The sequence below is a fragment of the Orbicella faveolata genome, unplaced genomic scaffold (genome assembly GCF_042242905.1).
Source record: "Orbicella faveolata isolate gen_17 unplaced genomic scaffold, um_ofav_v1 contig_47, whole genome shotgun sequence".
NCBI lineage: Eukaryota > Metazoa > Cnidaria > Anthozoa > Scleractinia > Merulinidae > Orbicella > Orbicella faveolata.
Window position 1 is genome coordinate 10,861,143 of NW_028301577.1, and position 23,858 is coordinate 10,885,000.

The following is a 23,858-nucleotide window of genomic DNA, read 5'->3' on the forward strand; positions in this document are numbered from 1 at the left end:
CTCCAGTGTACACCTCCAGTGTACACCTGAGTTTGTTATTGCTGGGTACAATGTCACTCAATTCCTTGAAGGATAGTAATTAATAATTTTAAAAAAATTATCATAATTATTACTTAATATTTAACTTTCTTCTCCCCACAAATGAATGATGTTCAAGACAACTATAATTACAAAATAACACAACATAACAAACTGGGAACCCAAACTGGTTAGGAGATGGTTGACCAGATGACTGGGGTGTTGGAACAAAATTACTCCAGCTGGTGGTAAAAATGCAATGTAAAACCACAATCGCCACATTACATTTTTTGCCCTAACCACTTGACCATGCTGCAATATGACATGTTTTGGCCTCAAGAGATGAGACAAGTAAAACACATCATTTGTCTCACAAGAAGTGGCTCCCCTCTCATTTCAGTTACAGAATGGTCATCTCAGTGAAAATCTGTATACTACCTGATTTAGAGATGCTTTCATCTTCCCTGGTTTATCCTTCATGAATTATTCATCACTTAGATAAGCCAAATGAAAGTGTGGCATATGTGATAGTCTTGTTTCAGTAGTACAGCCACATAGTTATCAGTTCTCTAGCTTCAGTCAGATTTGTTTGCAAGATAGCAAGCAGCAGAGCAACTCTATCTTGTTTGAAACTTGTAAGGAAATTAAAATAATTCTACATTTAGCAGAACGTAAAACTTTCCTATCACTTTTGTTGTTTTACAATGATAAAAGAAACTCACCTCAAGCTTGTTACATTTCTCCTTGGTGTTTGCAAGTTCCTAATGCCAAGTAGACAATACAATAATGTCACTTTCTCTCTAGTTAGGCATGTACAGTATGGCATGTGTATATAGCGCCAAACACTCAATGGCTATGAAATGTTTCCCAGATACAGCCCAATGCTAGGTTAAAATAGTATTTCCTTGAAAAAGAACTGCAGCTTTTGTTAAATTTTTGAACATTTTAAATGTGGTATTTATTCCAGGGCAGTGCTTAATTACAAGAGAGGTGGTTATTTGATGGGCATATTAAAAACTCATTGACAAGCTATTTTCAATAAATTATAATTACACAATAACTCCTATAATTTTTATCCAAAACTGACACCAACAGCAACCTAAACTCTGTTTATATTCCCCTATGGGGGTAAAGTAAATGCCTCTTTGAAGATGTTCCACATCAAGGCTCAAGTAAAATGCCTCAATGATCATTGTAAGCGTAATTTGTCATCCATGATATTAAGAGGTAATCAAATGGTTTACTTGTGTAATTAAGAATTGATTTCACTTGCATTTTGTCAAAGTTCTAATAACTTCCCTCGCCTAAAGGCTCGGAAATTATTAGAAGTTTGACAAAAGTGTGAGAAATTATTTCTTAATTTCACTCATCACCATTTGATTACACATACTAATCACATTGACTGACCTGTGAAACACTGTCAAGAGTTACTTGTGCCTTACTGAGAGCCACCTGTAAGCTACGAGATTTCTCAGAGACAGCAGAGGCTTCCTTTTTGAACGCCTCTGAGTTTGACTTGAGCATTGCATATCTCTCCTCAGCAAATTCCAGCTGTAACAAGATTATATAGTTCAGTTTTTTTAGTTCCTTTCCAGTAAGTGGGGGATAGGGCCAGAGGTTACAACATTTGGTTACACTAGATAATGTGAATGAACTAGGCAGAAGTACATGTAATTCTTAACAATGACCAGTGTGTTACCATAATAATATTATATTTACAGAGGAATTTTTCAGTACAATCAAAACTCTCTTCAACAGGAACACCACAAGGAAGATATAATATTAAATTTTATGAATTTCTTTGGGATTAAGTGAACTGTTTACAGTATAGTACATGACAAAGTGCCTAGATCATTGAGGTGTCTGTAAGAAGTTTGATTGTGACTGTAATTTTTCTAACCAACTACCTCCGGTCTGCCAGCAAATGCTGTATTTAAGATTCTCAAGGAGGTAAATTAAGTTATTATTTCTGCAACCCTGCAATCTCACCTGAGATTTCAACCGAGCATTAGTTCCATTTAATTCATGGCTTTCAGCTTGTAGTTTATCTAGTCTTTCACTGGATTTCCTGAAATAAAGCAAAATGTAAAGATTAGCTTCTTTTTAAAAATGAAAAACATGGGAGAAATTAATTTAGCTTTCAATGAAGTTGTTTCTCAATTTTAAAGTAGCTACGAAGAGTGTGCCAGCATCTAGCCTACAGCATTGCAATAAACAGTAACAACAGGCCCTATTTAACAAGCTCTTTGATATTTTATAGGCTTTACACACAAATGAAAAAGGCCAAAAAAACAAAAAAAACAAAAAACAAAAAAACAAACAAATTAAACTAGCAAAATCACACTAGCATATACTACATGTACCTGACGCTCCAATCATGTGTACAGTATGTAGTATTTTACTCGAAACCATGCTAGCATGTGCCAACCTATAGCCACGACATCAGACATTTACAGTATGTACCACGAGATAAATTCAATTGAACCTGACTTACTCTTCAGCCTGTGCCCTCTCAGTCTTGTAAGTTTCAAAGTGTCTCTGCAATTCTTTAAGAGCCACTTTAGTTTCCTCCAACTCAGCACTGGACTTATCAGGAGTCTTAGGTAATGGAGTGGAAGCTAACACAGACAGGTCAACATCAGTTGTTGGTATCTTGAAATATATATAAAAAAAATAAAATAAAAATAAAACAGTTAACCATTCAGCTGTGAGGAAGATGACTGCATTAATGACAATTGGCAGTCTTGAACTGGCCTCTCCTAGGCATTATCTGGGTGTAGCCTTGCAGAACAAAAGAAGATTCACTCCTGAAGCATGGATCACTGGGACTGACTCTAGACAAAGCAGAGTCAACTTTTTGTAGTCCGTATAGAGATACATGGTTTGTATGTATCCTCACGACTGCAGATCTTGTACAACCTTGGGTCAGTAAACATAAAGTCTTCCCACTTGTTTCTCTCACTTCACCAATTACTCACCGGCGTTTGTCCACTGTTTGCTAAAAGGACACGGTACATGTCACGTTGCCTAATGACAGCCTCAACCTGTCAAACAACAGTTATGAAAACTGAATGAGATGACATCGAAAATGATTACTGACTGGTATTAAAACAAAATTAAGAGACAGTGATTCCACAGTGAGACCACTAATCTCTATGAGGGTTTTCGGGATAAGGGAAATTGAGGTAAAAAATTAACAGGAAACAGGATACTTGTGGGAAAAATAATGGAAATTACTAACCATGTGCACTTGTCTTTCTCTTGCTTCCTTGAGACCGTCTACTTCCTTCAGTGAAGTTTCTAACTGCTTCTGTAATCCTTCAATTCTAATGGAAGATTCTTTTGTTTAGCATTGCGAGCAATGTTTATAATTATAACATTTTAAGCTCTAGAAAACAGTTCGAGTATCCATTTAACAATGTCAATTAGCACTTCTATGCATGCCAAAGGATAACAATAGCCAAAACTAAATTAGCTTATTAAAGAACTACCATGCCTGCTTGCTCATTGTGTTGTGTTCTTGGGCAAGACACTTTACCCCCACAGTGCCTCTCTCCACGCAAGAGTGTGAATGGGTGCTGCTGAGTTTAATGCTGGGTACCCCTGCAATGGCCTAGCATCCCATCCAGGGAGCAGAAGAAATACTCCTTGTTGTTTCATGCTACTGACAGAAACTGGGATAAGCTCCGGCCTGATGGGCCACTTGGCTCGTATGCAGACTATGTATGTAGTGCTGCGGTATTGTTCAATTTCAAGTATGGCAACTACAATATTGACTAGTTTTTGTCATGTCTCAAAGTGTTGATACTGTTAGGTGATAGCAATAGAAAGCCCAGTATATCAAAGCCATCATCTTCACAAAATACAAGTAGTACTTACATGCCATCTCCTTCCCTCTTCTCTTTCTCCTCACTTAGTTCCCTGATAACTCCAAGTAGTTTCTGATTCTGCTGTTGAAGTTCTTCTATATTCCTGACACAGGTTAAAAAAGAAGAATGAAATAATAGTTAATTACAGTACATGTATGTTGCTGATTTACTGAACTTTGCGTGTGGTTAAAGTATATTAAGTGAAATACAGAAAGCAATCAATGGAAAGATGTTCCACAAGTTTTCTCTACCATTTTCAGGCAATTGATCTTTCACTTAAGATATCATTAGTGATTCTGTTGATAAAACTAAATTAACAACTGCATTGTGCTACATGGAAGATGGGTGCCTGGGATATCCAGGGGCCTCCACTGTGACCAGCCGGCCCCTAGACAGTATAATACTCCCATGACTGGCAATCCCCACAACCTAGCGATGAGCCCCCATGCAGTCTTCCAGGCACCTGTCACACTGAGTTAACAGTGGAGATGGGGAGGGGAGGGGGGAAAGAAAGATGTCATCGAATAGACCAAAGGTGTGCAGGAAATGGCTCAATTCTATGACCAAAACGTTCCAGGACCACCACGCTGGAACACACTGGTAAAATGGCAAAGTGCACTGAGCTTGCAATACCATACAAATACCGCTGACTGAAGAACAAGCTACTCTTTGTTGTTAACTTTGTTAAATTGCATTTAACAGCATTTATAAGTATTGCACTACAGCTCAATAGAATCATTAACTTAAAGACATCTAACTAATCAAGGCAAACATTTCCTTTCAGTTCTTTGGTTTTGACCACTCACATACATCAAAACTTATTTAGTTGACAAATTTCTTGATCCTCTTCAACTGCCCACTTGTTTTGACAAAAGAGTGTGTAGCATGATTGTTAGGGTGAGTTTAAGCCCGAAGACTGTTGAATTCAGTGATTGATGTTTCAAAAACCTGAGTGATAGTCATCTTAAGTAGTATGCTGGACAAAACTGTTCTGGATCAATGTTTTAACACGAAAAATTAAAACAAGTAAAGTGATGCAAATAATTTTGCGAGTGTCTTAAACTTTATTAAATTCCACACATGGATATTTAATTTCATATCAATCACGCAAGGAAGACTTGAGTTACAGAGAATCTAAATTTGCGGAATGAATAACAAAAGTACGGAAAATTGCACGATTTCTGAGAAAAAAAATAGTCATAGTTTACATTTACATGGTAGTGTTAGATCAGTGTTGTTGTGCGAAGAACATTGTTGCCTGTTTGTGGAATTCTTTCATGAATTAGACGAAATGTTATGAAGAAGGAGCGATATCCATCTAAACAGCACTATAACCCTGTAATACATCAGCAGTTTAGAGAAGCAAAGATTCAAGTTGTGATGCTACTACCACTGAAGGCCACAAGGCAAACCAAAGAAAATTATTTTGAGCTGTTAAGCAAGAAATTATGAGAAAATGGCAAGCTCCTGGTAGGTGAGCTCCAAAAAAGGTCTGAAAACTTTCTTAAAAGCAAAAATAGCATTGTTTGAGGTTCTCAGTTGATCATGCTTTAACACAGTAGTATCTTGTGCAATTGTGGCTTGTGCGAGGTGTAAGCTAAAGGCAGCCATATTCAAAACAGGCCGAAGACCAGTCTAGTGGCAAGATCAGTTTACAGACTTCAAAGATCAGTCTCTGAAGACAGTATCGTATTTCAGTGGCCAAATAAAGTTGTAAGTCTTTCTTATGCTTTCTTGTCAAAATCTTGCCCAAAAATCCACCAGCATGTAAAGAATTTCTTCGCAAAACAACACTCTAAATGTGACTCTTATTTCTCAGAAATTACGTGATTTTACGTACTTTTGTGACTCTGTTACCAAATTTGGCCAAGGTGTAATGCAAGCCTTTCTTACGTGATCCACATAAAAATAAGTTTCCATGTGTGGAATTTAGTAGAGTTTAAGACAATCACAAAATTAGTCGTTTCAATTTGTTTGTTTTCATTTTTTGTTGTAAAACGTTGATCCAGAACAGTTTTGTCCAGCGTACTGTAAAGTGAATGACTTGTTCAAACACCAGCCACCAACAGCAGCCATTTTCAGGACTTCCCTCTACCTACAAATCTCAATCTAACTACTAAATCCAAGCCAGGAGCCTACCAACCTAAAAGTAACAAGATGCTCAGAGATGACTTGCGATGAGCTAGTGACCTCGGCACTTGACATGGGATGCATACTGACAGTCTCAGAGCTGACTACACCTCCTCTAGCCTCCTCACATTCCTTCAAAAGCACTTGGACCTGTAGGTATTTAAAGATCAAATCATAATGTATGGTCTTGATCATGCTGTCTGTTACTACTGACCTCATCCTCCCACTCACCCTCAGATGTTTGTTTTTACACATGCACTTTGAATAAAGGAACCTGTAAACATCAGTGAAACAAGAGTTGTGTTCATTTGTCTTCTAGAGTGGTGGCATTCTTTATTCAGTTAAGTTGTTGTGTTGATAACAGAGGTTATGTTGACTGACAGACTGATGGACTGACAGACTGACAAACTGATAGACAGATGGACTCACTGACTGACTATCTGTCTGAATGTCTGACTGTCTGACTGACTGACTGTCTGTCTGTCTGACTGACTGACTGACTGACCGCCTTTCTTGAAATGACAATCTGAAATAACTGTATTACAACCAATAAATGCAGGGTTCCAGATAAGTTTTCAAGACAGGGTGTTGACAAGGAATTCCAATGGGTCAATTCCCACTGCTCCCATCAAATCAGCATAAATTTTCTATCAATTTGTCAGGTCATGCAGCTGACCTTGTTGGGTTTTGACCCGGGACCCCTCACTTACAATGTATCCGGAACAATCTAAATAGGGACACTAGATAAAACTAGTTACTAAAACTAAACAAGTAACGTTTGCATCAAACCTGTTGACTTAAATCAGCAGACAGATTCCTCAGTCTGTCATTTTCTCTCTTCAGATGTTCACTTTTCTTTGTAGCTTCTTCAACAAATACCGTGTGTTCATCACGTTCCTGTTGTCATGTTAAATTAAAGTGACAAGCACAAAAAAAGTATGTTAAATACAACAACCACCATGGTGAAATAAGCTTGACATTAATTTTACTCCATATGTTTATTTACTCCAAATAATTACAAGTATTCCCATCACTACAACAAATACATGTATGTACACAGTTTGCAGTTGTTCTTATCGCTGACTGAAATAATTTGTTCAACTCACCATAAGAGCCACGTCTAATCTCTTTGTGAGTTTATCCACGCTGTGTAATGCCTGTTCATAGTCTCTCTTCTGCTGCAGAAGAACAGGGGCTTTTTCCTCAATTTCCTGCAATGTAAATCACTGTCAGTGATTATTCCTTCAGAACCATCAGCACCCTACCAAAAAAGTCTGCAGGATAAAGAGATGGAAAAAAAAAAAACATCAAGAGTTCTTCCATAGTTCAGCTACATGTGTACCTTAAGTATCTGATCCAGGTACATTTTTAGTCGAGTGTTTTCAGTTTTTTCCTGTTGTAATGCATCTTGCACCTCCACATATTGACTATAAATCTGCAAAAGAACAAATTTAAATAAGCAGTGATTTGGTTTTCAACATCAGTGACGGTAGATTGTAACAATATTGTGAGTAACTGTCTCCAGTTTGTCAAGAGCACCAACAAAGAAACAATTCTGAGCCTAATGAGAGTTAACTCCATGACCTTACGTGTAAGTAAATTGCTTGGAATGATAGTCTTACCCCTGACCTACAGGAGAATCACTTATGATGAGCTACAAGTAGGTTCGTGTACATGTACTATTTACAATGTAGCAAATATTCTAATCACAACACACAGTAAGTGTGACAGTACACAATCAAAAGCGTGAATTTGAATTTGTAATAAAAAGAACAACAATAAAAGACTGTTGCAAATATCCTGTGTATATCTTATTCCATTATACATGTACATAGCATACGTGTACAATATACCTGGGTGAGTGTCATTCCAGATTTCATATAGGAACTGGTAAGTGCAGCAGTTGGTGAAAGAGTACTTAACTCTTCTGGAGTTAGAGGTGCTACACCTGTGCAAGATTTTCACATCACAAAGTCACTTTCATGGTACAAAAGTCAAGTGGTGGGTACGATCAAGGACTAGATACTTGGTCACTGACATTAGCATGTTTTCAAGAAACTTAATATATTTATGAGCACAATCAAGAACCACTTACAATTCATGACTACAGCACTGATTAGATGGAAATGGATTATAATGTGGATGAAGTCAAAAAATAACATAACTAGGTCACTGTGCATTTTGAGACAAACACTCATTAAAATTCTCAGCTTTTCTGACATAATTTCATAAGCTTATTAAGAGAACACATCTAATGTTGCTACAATTTCAACCAACATGGATTCCAATCTGTAGGTACAGAGTAAAGTTAAAACTTAGTTAATACATACTGGTGCATGTACTGTTGTTACCTCTTTGCCTTGCAGCAGCTAACAAATCATTAGCGTTTTCAAGCTCTTTCTCTAGTTTACTGATCCTTTCCTCTGTAAAGAGAGCAGCAATAATTAGCATTAATGAAATTTAAAACTGTACAGCTTCATTATATACATGTAGAGTAACAATGTTTTGCCAAAACTTTGCCATTTTTTAAGTGCCTGGTGTTCCACCTCAACATGTATTTTTATCTAACTTGAAACATGTGGTGGCAAAAGAAATTACATGTAATAACTTACCAAACTCCCTGACTTTCTCTGCATGAGAATTTTCTTGTTCACTTAACCTACTGTCAAGATCAAGACGACCTAAGGGTACAAGAAAGTACATGTTACAAGAAAGTACATGTCACAAAGCCTTTTGTTGAAACAGTTCAAAACATAGCGAAAGAACTCTGCAACAAATTAAAATAAAATGTACTTGCCAATGGGTTCCAATAAAATTACATATATTGTAAGTTATAAATGTTGTAGTTACATTCTGATCTCAGATAATCTTTTATTTAAACTATAAGTGGTTAGATTCTTCAGGTTAGTTAACTTTTTTTCAATTTAATCCTGTAGCTAAAATGGGTGAAAAGTGGTCACTTTCAGAGTTTCTGGTGCATTTCTTGGGGTATAAGTCAGGTGATGATGACCACATGTACTTGTTTATCTTATTTTATACTCTGATATCTAAGTTATTTAAAGTACTAACATTCTATAGTTGTTTACCAGCAGGTGCACATACCTTCATTTGATTCTTTTAACAGTTTTTGAAGTTCTTCACATGCTGTCAACAAGTCTTCACTTTTCCGTTTTGCTTCATCAGCACTGTCCTAGAAATAAAATGTTGAAAAGCATTGTTTCAAATAACTTGTAAAGATTTAGAAAATGTCTCAAAATCTCTTTGCTAGCGAATGAAATTAACTATAAATTGTTACAATGAAATGTAGAAGGGAATAATACGACGATCAAATCATATCCAATGATGTATCTTGGTTCTTCTTGTGCTATCACTGCATATATGTCACTATTATTTCACTGCAAAGAACTGAAAAGTCATTCTCACACTCGATTTCATACCCGTACTCAAATCTAAAGTCCCCTATTGGGTGTCAGAAATTCAAACTTAAGTTATTGTTAAGGGTTTCAGTTGTATTTTGTTAGTATGGAGAGAGGTTAACTTCTGGAAGAGAATAATATAGCTTGTTGCTAACTTTTCTTTTATTTCCTTTTTTATCAATAACTTTTCAGTTACCTTATAAAGTACTGCCAACTTTGACTGTGAGGCAAGCTCTGTTTTGAAGTGGTCTTCCATCTTAACAAAATGCTCACGAGCCTACCAAATGGCCAACAATACTAATCAATGTCATTGCTCATGAACTCCAAACCCTTCTATAGTGTACATGTACTTCAAATAAACTCAGTTGTCTTCAAGAGACAGACAGGCCAAGACTGGATAAGATAACCTAGTAGCAGAGCTCCTGTGCACCCAAGGCCCGTGACCAAAGCCCCATACCTTAGAAAATTTGCTAACCCATTAATCTAAAAATTATGGTTGTCACGTGACTGTCTGTACATACGTATGCCCATACCCCATGCCCCATCCCTTGGAAAATAAGAGAGTAGCACCATCACCATAGGTACATCTTTGATATTGAACATCCAATTTATGGTTAACTGACAGCTGTCAAAACAAGGTATCAGCTGACCAGTATCAGCTGACCAGTATCATGTGACCATATCGTGGGCTCAGGTTAAGAACTCATTTAGATTGCATGTAATTTTTTGAAGTTGGCTGCTGAACAGGTACTGGTTTTTCGTTTGGATTGCGGGCTCAAGCCAGTTTACTACTCTGAGGGAGAAGGAGTGTACGTGCAAAGGCAAAATTTTGGCAGTATGGTTTGTTCAAATTTAACTGGAAAAAATAGAGAAACCACATGCTGGACAATTATACTTTGCTTATTTTAATGTTATTGACAGATGACTTGACTGGGCCCTTGCCGATAAGGCAAACTTGTGAGAGTGAAAATCTGATTGTCCAGGACTACCAGAGAGCACCTTTTTTGAACAACAAATGAACTTGGAATTTAGGGTCTGGACGCACTGGACTGACCAAATTTGTTTGGCCCTTCCAAAAATCTCGACAAAATTTGTCTCTGCCAAATTTTTAACTTGCCAAGCGTGGGCGCATTGAATCACAGCAAAATATTTGTTAACCACAAGTGTCAATCACATGGAAATTAAATTGCTGCTTGTTTCTTTGGACCTTTGCCTCTTTTTCTGCTCTCGTCTGCTCTTGAATCCTCAGCTTGGCTGCTTTCAATTTGATTACGTGTAGTCATGAAACTTGTACTTGTACTTGTACTCGGCTGACTCGGGTGGACATACGGATGTACAAATTGAGCAGAGCTTGGTCCTGGAAATGCAGCTGGAACATTAACGTAGACTTGGGAACCGTAATAGTTGTACTGTGCGAACGGATCGTCATGGAGCATACCGAGGTATGAATTTTCCATGTTTATTGTTTGATTGCCGCGCAAATATAAATTTAATTTTGGCGGGCTTTGGACTGAAATACTCCGACTAAAAAAAGAGATCAAATTTTCTTGATTGACATTTTCCTTCAAATCATGGCATGTAAATTGAAAAATCAGTCAGATTTCACGCCTGACAAAAATTTGTCCTGCTCCGAGGCAGGACAACGGCGTCTTTGAAGTTTGGTAAGCCTTGACAAAATTTGGTAGATCTAAAAATCACCGGAGGCACTTGTCTCAGGGAATTGATGACAGATTTTTTCGCAAAATAAACCAAAATTTGCCCAGTGCATCTGGGCCCTTAGTTACTAATTAAGTTTTGAATGTGAAACCCACAATGCAACCTCCTGTACCTTACCTCTTTTAACTTCTGCATGTAGCTTTCCACCTTCTTGTTCATTTCAGTATTGCTTTCCTTCAGAGTGTCTGCTGATGTTTTGAAATGAGAAAGCTGCAAGGAAGATAATAAAAACTACAAGCATGTAAATATTGATTACACCACAAAATTCAAGCATCACATTGAATATTTGTCGAAATTCAGAACTTTTTTCATTAGTCCTTATGTTGTTCCCTTGCCAAAAGAATATTTCCTTACTGCACCCTAATAATTTTATACATATACATTTGTCACCTAATTATATACAAATGAATAATACCTCTTGACTATCAGTCCCTTGTATATGCTCCTCTGTTGACCCCTTATAACTTGATACATCTAAATTATCCTTTGTTTACTACATGTACCTCTATCAGTCCCTTACACAGTCAGATAATCCTTTATTGACCTCCTAATAATATTATTGTATGCACCTCCGCTGTCCCTGGATTACAGTATATGCAATACCCCTCTATTGGTATGTCCCTTAATCTTTTTAAGACATCCATGAAGAGGGTGCCAAAGGGTTTAAGCGTGACAAATGAGGGCAAAAAATTAGTGTGATGCATGAAAAGTATCAAAAGACATACACGTATGGTGTGTAAATTTAGGAATGAAGCCAATGTTGATAGTAGCTAATTACAAAGCAAGGGTGATGTGTGAATTTGTTTAACATTTACAAGTTAATCCCTCCCTTTCCACCCTCTCCTGGCTCCTGCCTCAATAGACACTAGCAAGTTTCTCTTGAGGTTAAATGATAGTGGGCTTCATTGCATGTGTTTCAGAAAAATCCTCACCTCTTCAGTTCTCTCATCTAACTGAGACTGAAGTTCCAATACTTGAGAAGACTGTTAACAAATATCAAAATACAGTAATTAATATGTATGGTTGAAATAATGTTATCACTGAAAATGAAATGGCTGCAGATCTGAAAATAAAATTGCACTGTGCAATGCAAGTTTTCTTAATATCCAAACAGATACATTTAGACACTAACCTTAGAAAGCCTTACCCTAACATGTAACTCTCTTCCTAGAGATGAATCAAACTGAAAACTGCCACTTACACCTTTCATAGCACAATACCTTTTCTTTCCGAAGTTTGACCAACTCATCCGTTTTGCTATTTAGTTCTTCACTAAGCCATTTATTCTGTCTTTGAATGAGCTCCTTTTCTTGCTCAATTCTCTTTTCACGAAACTGGGGATAGAATATAATGAAACGTCAAAACTACCAGTCAAAAGTTAAAACTACCAGTCAAGGTATATGAATATAAATTGTCCTGTAAAGTCAACTGAACTGAGCTGAATAACTTTACATGTATTTAAACATGATGGAATAATCGGTAGAGCTGGACAGATCATGCATTTAGGCTTAAAATGAAATTTAAGGAAATTGAAATACAGATTGTGCTCTAAGAAAGTTTGGGGGGATAGCGAGAATGACTTTTGAACTAGTACATGATACACCATACAGTAGTTCGAGCTTGCCTGTGGGCGAGCCGGAAAATAAATTTTTCTTTATACCCTGGTCAAATAATAATGATGCAAAAATTGTGTGATGATTTAAACAAAGTATTGCCTAGGATAACAGGGCATTTACTAGGGTGGCAGCTTATGCTGGTTGAGTACATCTCACAGGCTGTTAACATTAACAACATGTAAAGTTACAATAAAGACTGCGTTCTGTACATGCTGTATTGGTTCATACCATTCTTGAGTACTGTATGTATTAAAGTATAACAAGATGTCCAAATTATTGTTGTTTTGCATGCTTTATCGACACCTATTAGTACAGCAAACTGTTTTTTTTTTAATTTTTTGGTTATTTGAGAACACTTGGGAAACTGACTTGTAAAACACTTGCATGTGGCTTGTGCTTTTGAAACTTCTCTTGTGTTTAAGATCAAATTCCTGTCATGTATAATGAAAGCATAGTGGTGAGTGCATAAATCTACAAAACAGCATCCACCTTAAAGGAAGTTTCCTGACTTTGAATTTGATCAAGTTTTGCCTGAAATATAATATAAAGCACTTATTGTCAGTCAGTGACAACACAAACAGCATTACACCAATATGCCATACATACCACCTCCTAGTTTACATGTTTATCCAATTTTACATCACAGTTTATAAACAATAATATTATTAGATTCGGTTTTTGTGATATCCAGAATAATCAAGGTCAAGGTAGGGGTTGTCAGCCAAAGCCGAAAGCTGAGACTGATAACCGTTACCGAGACCTTGATTATTCTGGATATCACAAAAACCGAATCTAATAATTGTTTTATTATACATTGAACAAAAAAAATGGAAGTAATGTTTTTGCTTCTTCACTGACGACAGCAACACAAAGTGTGCGAACTTGACATGATTACCCTTAGAAACCATGCACCACGGTCATACATGACATGATCACCCTTGAAATTGAGCGTCCTTGACATGATTGTATAATCTTCAGAGATGACATTACAGGAGCTGATTTTGAAAATTCACTGTACGTTTTCACCCAATCAGAAAAGAGACAGTGAGTTCAATGTATCATAATAATAATAATAATAATAATAATAATAATAATAATAATAATAATATACATTGTGCGCACTCTGATTGGTCAAAAACCCATGTTGTTTCAGATTACAAAACATAGAAAAAGCGTCTTTTATTGTTTTGCTCATGTAAAATCTATATCATAAAGTAAATGAAGAAGCCTAAGCTGGGTATTACACTGTGATTAAACACTCCGGACATTTGAGAACAATTGAAAAATGCAGAAAACACTCGCCTGCGGCTCATGTTTTCTACATTTCCCTTGTGTTCTTATATGTCCCTTGTGTTTTATCGCAGTGTAATACATGACTTAGGCTTCTTTATTTGTTAATTATATACATTATACATGTATGTGCAAAGTTTAAAGTGTAAAAAAAGGTGACTGGACCTTTGCATTTACAAAAAATTGACAATTTACTTTTTAGTGATAAGTTAATAAAGATGGTGAATTTTAAGCTCGGTAATGAAATGTGAAGGTGAATTAATCAACATGACACGAGCGTGGGACAAAGAAAAATTCTGAGTCTCTGACAGGAATCGAACCCATGACCTCCCGAACACCGGGCGGGTGCTCTATCCACTGAGCTACGAGAACTCATGGAGAGCAAGGTCATTTAACTGAGTTCATATATGATAGGTGTCCTGCATACTTTCTTAATTGTCCCACGCTCGTGTCATGTTGATTAATTCACCTTCACATTCAATTTACTTTTTTATTTTAAAATTCTTGGTATAGTATGATAGCTAGCTCTATCTGCTTTTAATTTGATATGGAGTTTAGGTACATGTACATTTGCAGTTTAAACTGAACACAAATGAATGCAAGAATGCAAGAATGCATGAATGCAAGACACCTCTAAAGGTATACGCTAACCTTAAGTTTCACGTACCTGAGCCTCACACTTGGTGGAACTGGCTTCTGCCAGTTTTTCTGACATGGTTTTCCATTCCTCTGAAAAGACACAAAAAAACACAAAATGTTCATATAATTACCAAACATAATGCCAGTTATTTACAGTGCAAATCTAAGAAGAATGAAAACTTCAATTGACTTGGACATGTTCACTGTACCTTAATTGATGAGATAGCAGTTCAAAGTTTATCAGAAGGGTAGGCAGTTTATTTTATTTGTTATCTGATTGATCCTATATAATTGCTCATTACATTTACAGGGACAGAAATTCTTTTCCGCATAATGCAGAACAATAGATAATCAGCTTACCATTTAATCTGTCTATCTCCTGGTTTTTCCTCTCTACTACAGACAACAGCTCCAGTTTCTCAGACTCAAGCTGTTCATTGAGACGTGATACCCGTGACTAAAAGTGGTACAAAAATAAGGCAATAAATTAGATTTCCTATACCTACATGTATACCCTTGGGCAATAACTAACTTGCATGTACATGTATAATTATAATAAAAATTCTTGTTAGTTGTACATTGAAGTCTCAATCTCTTTACTGGGAACTGTAGATAAGTTTGGATAGTTTGTCACTGGAGTTATTTTGTTGTATAAATATTACTACCCTTGGCATTTAGCTTTGGTTGATAGCACATGTACCTTACCTTCCCCTTGACTTATCTGGATATCACCACAAAATTGTTTATTATTGCAAATATATTCAGCTGTGTTTACAGTATACATGTAAACAGCATCATTTTAACAAGGCTTACGTCTGTAAGTTGTGATCCTACAGTCCATAGACCATGCCGTAAGAGCTAAAAGTACTGGTGTATTACTTTAACGTTGGTTGCTATGGCACAGGGGTGAAATAGGTAAGGCCCACATGTACGAGCCAAGTGGCCCATCAGGCCAGAGCTTATTCAGTTTTCTATAATATGAAATTACTGGGAGTATTTCTATTCCTCTCTGGATGGGATTATAGTCCATCGCAGTGTTACCATACAAACAGCAGTAAATTTACCGGTACCCATTTATACATCTGGGTGGAGAGAGGCACTGTGAGAGTTAAGCATCTTGCCCAAGAACACAACTGAATGACCTCGCCAGGGCACAAAAACCTGGATCACTCGATCCAGAGTCAAGTGCACTAACCATGAGGCCACCATGCCTACCAGTATGGAATGAGTATCCTTGTAAATACATGTAGCTACATCTGTATTTTGCTGAGTGGGATTCCTATCATTACAAATTCATCTAAGTATACTACAGTATAAGTCTGGTTTTCCCAACAGCTTGCTGGTATGTACTGGAAAATTGACAGATTGACAAAAGACAGTCAAGTGTCTTGCCTAAGAACACCACACACATGGCTGACCAAGACTGCAAACTGGCTGCTCTTAGGGCCAATGTTCTATTCCAAAACTCATTAAAGCTACACTGTATAGATACATAAAAGCTTACATAATTTGTTGATGCATCTTCCTTGATACTCTCTACTTCCAGAAGTCTTTTTTGCTTTTCTGTAAGTGTAGCAACTAAAAAAGAAAAAACAAGCAGACTAATTCAGTATACTGCTTAACTCTTCCAAGACCCTTTTTGCTTCAAAGAGGTAGAAAGTTAATCTTAAGTTAAGTTCTTATCGTATGACTTCAATTAGTCAAACTACAAATGAGCTACATGTACATGTTAAGTGGTTGATCTGAGCTGGTGTCTCAACTACAAGTCTCACTGTTTGATCCTTGTGAAAATTTAGGCCCATTAAAAATTTTCAGGAAGAATTTGGTCGCAACAGTGTCCATATGTTTTAAATTCAATTAGGCTTGACTGTTAGAAAAACCTTTCAGGCTAAGTAGCTCCCTGGATTTTACTATTGCAGTCCTCCAGATTGGTGAATAAATCTGAATACTCTTTATAACCTTACCAGTCTCATCGTGTTCTTTCTGAAGTCTTTCATTTTGCTTCTGCTCTGACTCAAGCTTAGCATTGCAGGATATAAGCTGCTTCTCTATCTGGCTGAACTGTTGTTCTATAAAGTTAATGAAACATTGTAAGCTTTATATTTGCGTCGAAACAACCAACATGCCAAATTTAAAGAGCAGTGCATGCAATATTAACAATACAAACGCGATTTGTGAGAAAATAGTATAGTTATACAAATTTTTATTCAATTCAAACCTTAAATAAGAGCTGCATTGAGCTAAATAAAGTGTTTTTGGCATGTTTTTCACAGATATAACAGAAAAATTCAAACCTGCGTCCACACGTGCACGTCGAAGACTAGCCATGTCAGAGCGGTATTTCTCATCTTTGTTCGAGTGCTCATCAAAAACCTGCTTAACTTTGAGTAGAACTGTGGCTGCATCTTCACTCAAGCTGGCAAGCTGAGCAATAGTTTCGCTCGAAATTCCCAAAGTAACGGACAAAGTTTTAACTACTTCACTTTCCTCCACTGCGGAGGCCGCCATCTTGCCAGCTTGGCGCGGTAAGAGGTCACGTGATGAGCTAGGATATTACATGACATGCTACACGACATACTATATCAACGTAGCGTGACAATGAAACTGAGCCCGCAGTCACAAACAGGGGGTGACCGAACCGAGCGGAACTCGAAGAGGAATCCGGTCAATCCAGTTAAACTGGATTTGAAAACAGCTCTTACATGAACTGACCTGAACTCATTCGCGTCCCTCCCTTTCCAATGATTTTGTCCAAAAAAGAAACACACTTGTAAGCGTTCAAAACGTAGGTGCGTTGCCATATGAGACATCTAATTTTGCAAAGCAGGGAGCAGATTTCGGATTGTTAGGCGGATAGTAAAAAAAATTTCCTCCGAGATTAGTGACCCAATGGCTCGGAAACGTGACCACATGTATATACCATTACGCAAATTCCTGCCTACGTCTTCCTTCCGGGCCGGGATGTCCAATCCACCGTTTATTCAACAAAGTCACGCCAAACTATCTCTTCCCACATACTTTTTAAAGTAATATAATGAAACAATAGTTTTTACTCATCAGTATTTCCCAGCCTTGATCAGGACTGTTTTTATTCAGTCTTCCTTTTCAACTTCGCTGAAGTGGGTATGTACCGGAGAGTACTTTAAATCGCAGCATGTTGTTTTCAGGGGGTGGGTTTGGGTACGTTTGTTGGTTTATCAAGTCAAAAGGTTACCCACATGATACGTATGCAAATTTCACGCATAGTCACTGAATTGGAACGTGTTCTTTTCTTGTTGAGGGTTAACGAAAGCAATACCTTAGTGATTGTTAGTACCGGCTACCCAGACGGTCAGAAGCAAGAAATTATCCTAAGTTATCCGGTTTCAAAAGCGCACAGCATATCCCATACAACAGTAAGTATCTGGCTATAACATTTAAACTGGTTTTGTGTCATTTATTGAGCTTTTTGAGAGTAGATGTAGTTCGGCTTCGTTTGGCTTAAGTTATTAAATACCTGTAAATTATATGGGGGAGTTTATATTTTCACCGGCTGACGGTTAACTTAAGATCGCAACGAATACTTTGCTACGAAGTAAGCAGTTCTATACCCGTAAAGTGATTCTATTTGGCTCTCTGCGTTGCGGAAAATAACGAGATAATTGGCTTTATATTGGTGGTAAGTAAGCGTTGAACCGTTTGGTAGAACTTACGTTACGCATCATTTCATTACAAGATTTTGACTAGCTTCTTTATAACCCTTGGACTTCGTACTGTCCATATAGTGTGTTGATGTTATCAGCCGGCCATACCCTGTCGGCTGATTGCAGCCGAAAACGAGCTCGCAAACAGAACTTTAAAACACTGCTGTGATGTTGTGTACATCGCGTCGTACTGTTTAACTTTCAATTTTAAAGACCGCTTGCAAGAAGGGCTTATTATGTTACACTTAGATGAAAATCATTCTTAATAGTAATATAAGGATTTTAATCGCTTTCTGCGATAGAAAGTAGTAGAAGAGGTATCAATTTGTACGCAAAACGTGCTATCTGTTTACAAAGAAAATATCGCAAATATCGTTTGCAGTAGTATCGTTTGCATAAATGTCCTGCATCACTTGCATAATTTAAATTGCTAATTTTTGTTGGCTTTTGTTGAAGTCTCGGGCGTAAGTCAAAACACATGCCACAGACAAAGTCTTGTACATGTGGCCGGGTACTTAATTACCGCGAAAACACGTACCCGATCATACTATACGACAACACAAGAGTACTAGTGTTATAACCTTTTTCACTATAAAATGAAAACTGACATGTTTAGGTCCAGACCAACTTGTAAATGTAAATTTATCATGGAATGTAACTCTGCGTGTGGGCAGATTTCCTTTATCGCGCCAAGATTCCACCGCCTGAATAGAACCAAACGGCTCTCGGGCCCAGAATATCGTTCAGTAATAGGCCTCATTGTCGATAACCGCCATGTTTGTTTTTACATGCAAATCAGGCACGTGATTTCTGACGGGGTAAACAAGCTAAAATCGGCAAATTTCATCATGTCTGATGAGGATTTTTTCATATCCATGCTTTGGTTTCAGTATTGGGGTGAAAATATTCCAAGTTTTACACAATTTCGGCGCTTTTAGAAAAAGAAAACGGCTCGCGTAGTTAATAAGTCAAGTTATCAAGAACCTTTTTCAAACTTAAATTAATAATAAAATCATTACTCCATAACTTGGCTCCCAAATGTGATTTTGGTGCAGACACCTGACCATTTAGGCTGGCTAATTTGCGTTACAATACGAAAACCATCATGGCGGCTATCGTGAATATGGGCTATGATACAGTTTTGTTAAAGTTGTCAGTTTCTGGAATCGAAAAAAAAAGAGAATCTTCAGCTGGTAGCACTCATTCATCATGTTGCAATAGCGGCCAGAATTTTCCTTTTTCGGTTACAAACCTGTTTTCATTGGAAGCTACAAGAGTAACAAAATTGTTCAGATCTTCCCAAGCCAAATGTTAACTAATATTCTAGAGCCCTTCATTGTTTTTATTACAGGTTAAATATCATAGTTTCCATAAAATGTATCAACTACTTTTGTCGACCCTCGTAAGTTGTTATTACTGTTGACTTCTACATGATTTTGTTCACGTCTTTCCCCTCAGCTCTTTGCTAGCACAACAGAACTAAGACAAACAGGATCAATATGGCATTGGATACGCTCAGCAGTTTTATGATACTGGTCTGTGCTGTCGCCCTGGTTATTTTGGTCTCGTTGACTGTTTACACGTGGTATAAGTGGCATATGAAAGAGGTACAACAAGCGGCGACTCCTTACCAGGCCGCCAGCGCCGAGCTCGCCATTGAAATGACGTCACACACACCTCACCATCCGCAGTCGCATTTTCAGAGGGGCTATTTAAACACAGTGGGGAGGGACAGTCCAAACCTGAGTGGCTCACGGACCTTCCTGAGCGATGAGGTGTTGAAGCAAAAGCCAAACCTACCCCCGCCTGCGTTTGAGAGCAAAGACGTTGTCTTCCACGCCAACGCAGAGCGTAATCCTGACGAGCTAAAATCCAGCGACGTAGTTTTCCACGCGAACGGACCATTCGCCGATAACACAACGACCAATGGGACTCAAGCTGGTCAAGTGGTATACAATGGCGAGGGCACGAGCGGGAAACGAAGATGGACCGAGTCCACGGTCCCAGCGGAAGACGAAGATGAAAACGATGTCTCGCATAGAAAAAACACGTATCTGTGAAAGAATATAGACTGCAATTCGTTGAGTGTAGTTTTGGCCGCATATATCGTCCCTCATTTATATAAATTTTATAGCTTTGACCCTAAAAGGCTAAGTCTTTTAGACTTGGAAGCCTAACATATTTTTTGCATCGCGAATGTTTAACTGAGATCCGAAAGTAAGGGAAATTTAAAACCTCCATTTATGCGTTCAAATGTAGTTTTGTCTTACTCATCGTTTGTACCTTAGACTTGGTAGTAGCCTTGCCTAATTTACAAGATGTTTCACATAATGGCACGCCAGTAGGGTGAATAGAAAAGACTTCTAAGTTAAACTAAACTCTTGATTGTCTAAAAAAAAGTTAATTTCTCAACGCTTTTCCTTTTCTTAGATAAAATCAAATGAATTCAACTTATGCTTTGCGTTACGTGCCAGATTGAGGAGACTAAAACGTACAAGTCGCTAATATTAAAAAAATCGTAAGAAATTTCTTCTCACGTTTGTGTTGAATCAAAGATCTCGGATTCTTAATGTCGAGGAGAATGAAAATCTTATTGTACTTTGCGATATTACCATCTGCGTTGCCTTTACATGTAAGTACTTGATGTTTTTAGGCCAGACGCCACCTTAAAAATTAGCTATCCTGAATTCTAGACTTATATTGCCAACAAGATAGGTGAGCCCAAATGCGAGTGTACGGTCAAACGTTCCTCATTTTCTATTTTATGTTTCTTATTGCAACGAGAGTATTTGTAGAGAAGAATTCTTTATGTTTCAAATGGTAGCGGTAATCCTTATATAACGAGGGGCATATCAAACTACAAAAGGTAAATAGCATTTATAATTCGCCTCATTGGCACTTGCCGGAAGGTAGAAGTAGGTTTATTTGTCATAATGTATCTTTCTTGTACATAGGGGTATTTTCATAAGCGCGTGTTAGATAAGGATGTGATAACCAACACATCATGGTTGAGTTTTGTAAATTGTGGGAATGCACGCATACTAAAATGATCTAAAATATATTCCACAGTTGTTTTTAACCCACCTTTTTTGATGATGTCTTTTGTATTGAAAAATGAAATAAAGTATCAGAGAATTATAATATCAGTTTAGAGGCATATATAGCCGTGTCAGATTTAATGGCGACTGGAGTCACGCAATTTCCTCTGATTCCCCAAACACACGGCAGTAGACCGAGGTGTTAATAAGAAACAATAAATGTGAAATTTTTTCGTTCCCTTTTCATCAAGGTTCAGTTTATTGTTGCACCCGAGAGATCATATAAACTGTATATGCAGACTTCTCATTTTTCCAGCCGAATGCCTGATCAGGGGAAAATACGATGTTTATCACGTGATCAAGTTTTATGAAGGTCATCCATCGATCACCAGTTCTAACGAAAAGTATGTTGATACGTAAATACATGAATAATCATTTCCAGTGGCGGATCTAGGGGACGGGCCTGGAGGCCCCCCCCACCCACCTCCTTACTTTGGGTCCAAAAAGAAGAAATGGCAGAAGAAAGAAAAGCCGGCAGGGCAAGAAAACCAAAACCGTTTGTACGTAACAAATTAAAACCTGAATAAAATCCAGGCTTGAACGGGGTTCGAACCCATGATCTCAGCGACACCGGTGCAGTGCTCTGCCAACTGAGCTATCCGAGCCAACAAAACAGGGAGCTGGTCACGTTTTGAAGTCGTAGTATACCAGTACGATGGTAAAGATAAAAGTGAACATATGAAAGATCATATAGTTGAACTGAGGAGAAAGATATGAAGACATGAATGATTATCGCAGTTATATACACAAAGTTAAAAAAGCAGCTGTGAAATTTAAGCCTAAAACAAATATAAATAAATAAATAATAATAATAATAATAAATATAATAAAAACAATAAAGAAAAATCACCACAACAACAACTCAGGCTTGACGGCCGAAGTTCTAACCCATGATCTCCGTGATACCGGTGCAGCGCCGGCTATCAACGAGTCGGGTGGCAGCTCTTGCAAGGGCTCACATGAATTGCTCGATACCCTTTGGTAGAACAATATGAGAAACAACAGAAACAAACACTTCCACTACCAACTGAGCTACTGCAAGCTGATACCGGTCTTCCGGTTTCGCAGAGATCATGGGTTTGAATCCCGTCCAAGCCCGAATTTTATTTTATTTTATTTTATTTTATTTTATTTTATTTATTTATTTATTTATTTATTTATTTTCAGGCTTTAATTTCATAGCTGCTTAAGTTGTGTACATGACTGCTACGTCTATTCAAGTCCTTACATCTATCTTCACAGTTCAAATATATGTTCTTTAATTCAAACATTCATCAGCCCCTTGGCTTGAAAGCTCAGTTGGAAGAGCACTGCACCGGTATTGCAGAGGTCAGGGGTTCGAATCCCGTTCAAGCCTGAATTTTTTTCAAGCTTTAATTTCACAACTGTTTCAATAAGCTGTGTGTATAACTGCGATGATCATTCACAACGATCTTCACATCTTCTTCCGCAGTTCAAATATTTGACCTTTCATGTCCATTTGCCATATGTTAATACCTTGAAAACCAAGAGAAGAGGAAACCGCTGGACGTATAAGAGAAAAAAAGGAAAAGAAAACGGTACGGTAATCTACATATAGTGAAATTGCAGCTTACTATACAATATGCTGTGAGGTGCAAATTACGGACAAAAAATAGAGATATACATCCTTTTTATGGGAACAATATCAATGTTCCCATGTTTACACCTAATCGTACTTTTTTGGTACGCTTCGGCCGCTTATCAGGCGAGCTTGGTATAGCCATGGTTCGTATTTCAGTTGACAAGCGTAGTCGAGCAAATAATTCCCATGAAAAGGCCAAACTCGGAGCCTGATATGCCACCGGCGCGTACCAAAAAGGTACGATTAGATATTTACCGAGCAAATTCGGCCAAGTGACCATGATATCGTCTTCATATCAGGTCAGTGACTTGATATCACATGATATATATCAGGACAGTACACGCGGCTTCAACTATCACCACTCACTATCAGCTATCATCACTCATAGAAATCGAGAGCAAATAAACTAATTGTTTAAATAGAATTTTATTGGAATTTTCTTCAACTAACCATTTCCATTGTACATCGCATTTAACTTCACGCTTTAGAAAAATCGCGTGGTCTGAATTGTCGTTTGGAATTTGCTGTTGTGTACGTGCTCATCAGTTTCCTCAACATTTTCTAATTTTTTTAAAGTCACGAAACCGTGAATGCTTTTCAGTTTAGTCTTCTCAGGAATTTTATTATTCATTTGCATTTAAAGGTTCTTCCCTAACTTTGCAAAAACAAGTTTTACAGACGACCTCCAGCCATTGCATTCTAATGTCTTTTACGTTAGTAGAATTCTACTTGTATACTAATCCAAATGCTGCAATCTCATCGGCTGAACTACTCGTACAC

At 37.5% G+C, this 23,858-nt stretch overlaps 2 protein-coding genes across 4 annotated transcripts in view; one reads left to right on the top strand and one right to left on the bottom strand.

Moving 5' to 3' along the window:
- LOC110048411 (nucleoprotein TPR-like) overlaps positions 1-17,265 on the bottom strand; it is a 43,574-nt gene extending 26,309 nt beyond the window's left edge. For all 3 annotated transcript variants that reach the window (XM_089278951.1, XM_089278952.1, XM_089278950.1), the window contains exons 1-25: positions 16,989-17,265; positions 16,659-16,763; positions 16,199-16,272; positions 15,055-15,151; positions 14,723-14,784; positions 13,255-13,296; positions 12,370-12,483; positions 12,082-12,132; positions 11,267-11,359; positions 9,630-9,710; positions 9,120-9,207; positions 8,630-8,698; positions 8,369-8,440; positions 7,871-7,965; positions 7,360-7,452; positions 7,124-7,228; positions 6,807-6,914; positions 6,031-6,167; positions 3,898-3,990; positions 3,260-3,344; positions 2,997-3,062; positions 2,513-2,670; positions 2,008-2,086; positions 1,426-1,569; positions 741-779 (exon numbers count right to left, since the gene is read on the bottom strand). In XM_089278951.1, coding sequence (XP_089135077.1) covers positions 741-779; positions 1,426-1,569; positions 2,008-2,086; positions 2,513-2,670; positions 2,997-3,062; positions 3,260-3,344; positions 3,898-3,990; positions 6,031-6,167; positions 6,807-6,914; positions 7,124-7,228; positions 7,360-7,452; positions 7,871-7,965; positions 8,369-8,440; positions 8,630-8,698; positions 9,120-9,207; positions 9,630-9,710; positions 11,267-11,359; positions 12,082-12,132; positions 12,370-12,483; positions 13,255-13,296; positions 14,723-14,784; positions 15,055-15,151; positions 16,199-16,272; positions 16,659-16,763; positions 16,989-17,202 — 2,364 coding nt within the window. In that variant the 5' untranslated portion in view covers positions 17,203-17,265. The remainder of the gene's footprint in view (positions 1-740; positions 780-1,425; positions 1,570-2,007; positions 2,087-2,512; positions 2,671-2,996; positions 3,063-3,259; positions 3,345-3,897; positions 3,991-6,030; positions 6,168-6,806; positions 6,915-7,123; positions 7,229-7,359; positions 7,453-7,870; positions 7,966-8,368; positions 8,441-8,629; positions 8,699-9,119; positions 9,208-9,629; positions 9,711-11,266; positions 11,360-12,081; positions 12,133-12,369; positions 12,484-13,254; positions 13,297-14,722; positions 14,785-15,054; positions 15,152-16,198; positions 16,273-16,658; positions 16,764-16,988) is intronic.
- A 653-nt stretch (positions 17,266-17,918) lies between these two features.
- On the top strand, positions 17,919-21,518 carry LOC110048413 (uncharacterized). The gene is made up of 2 exons (XM_020754202.2): positions 17,919-18,089; positions 19,836-21,518. Exon 2 carries the CDS (start codon positions 19,877-19,879, stop codon positions 20,435-20,437), a length of 561 nt encoding a protein of 186 aa, XP_020609861.1. The 5' UTR covers positions 17,919-18,089; positions 19,836-19,876; the 3' UTR covers positions 20,438-21,518.
- Positions 21,519-23,858: the final 2,340 nt, after the last annotated feature.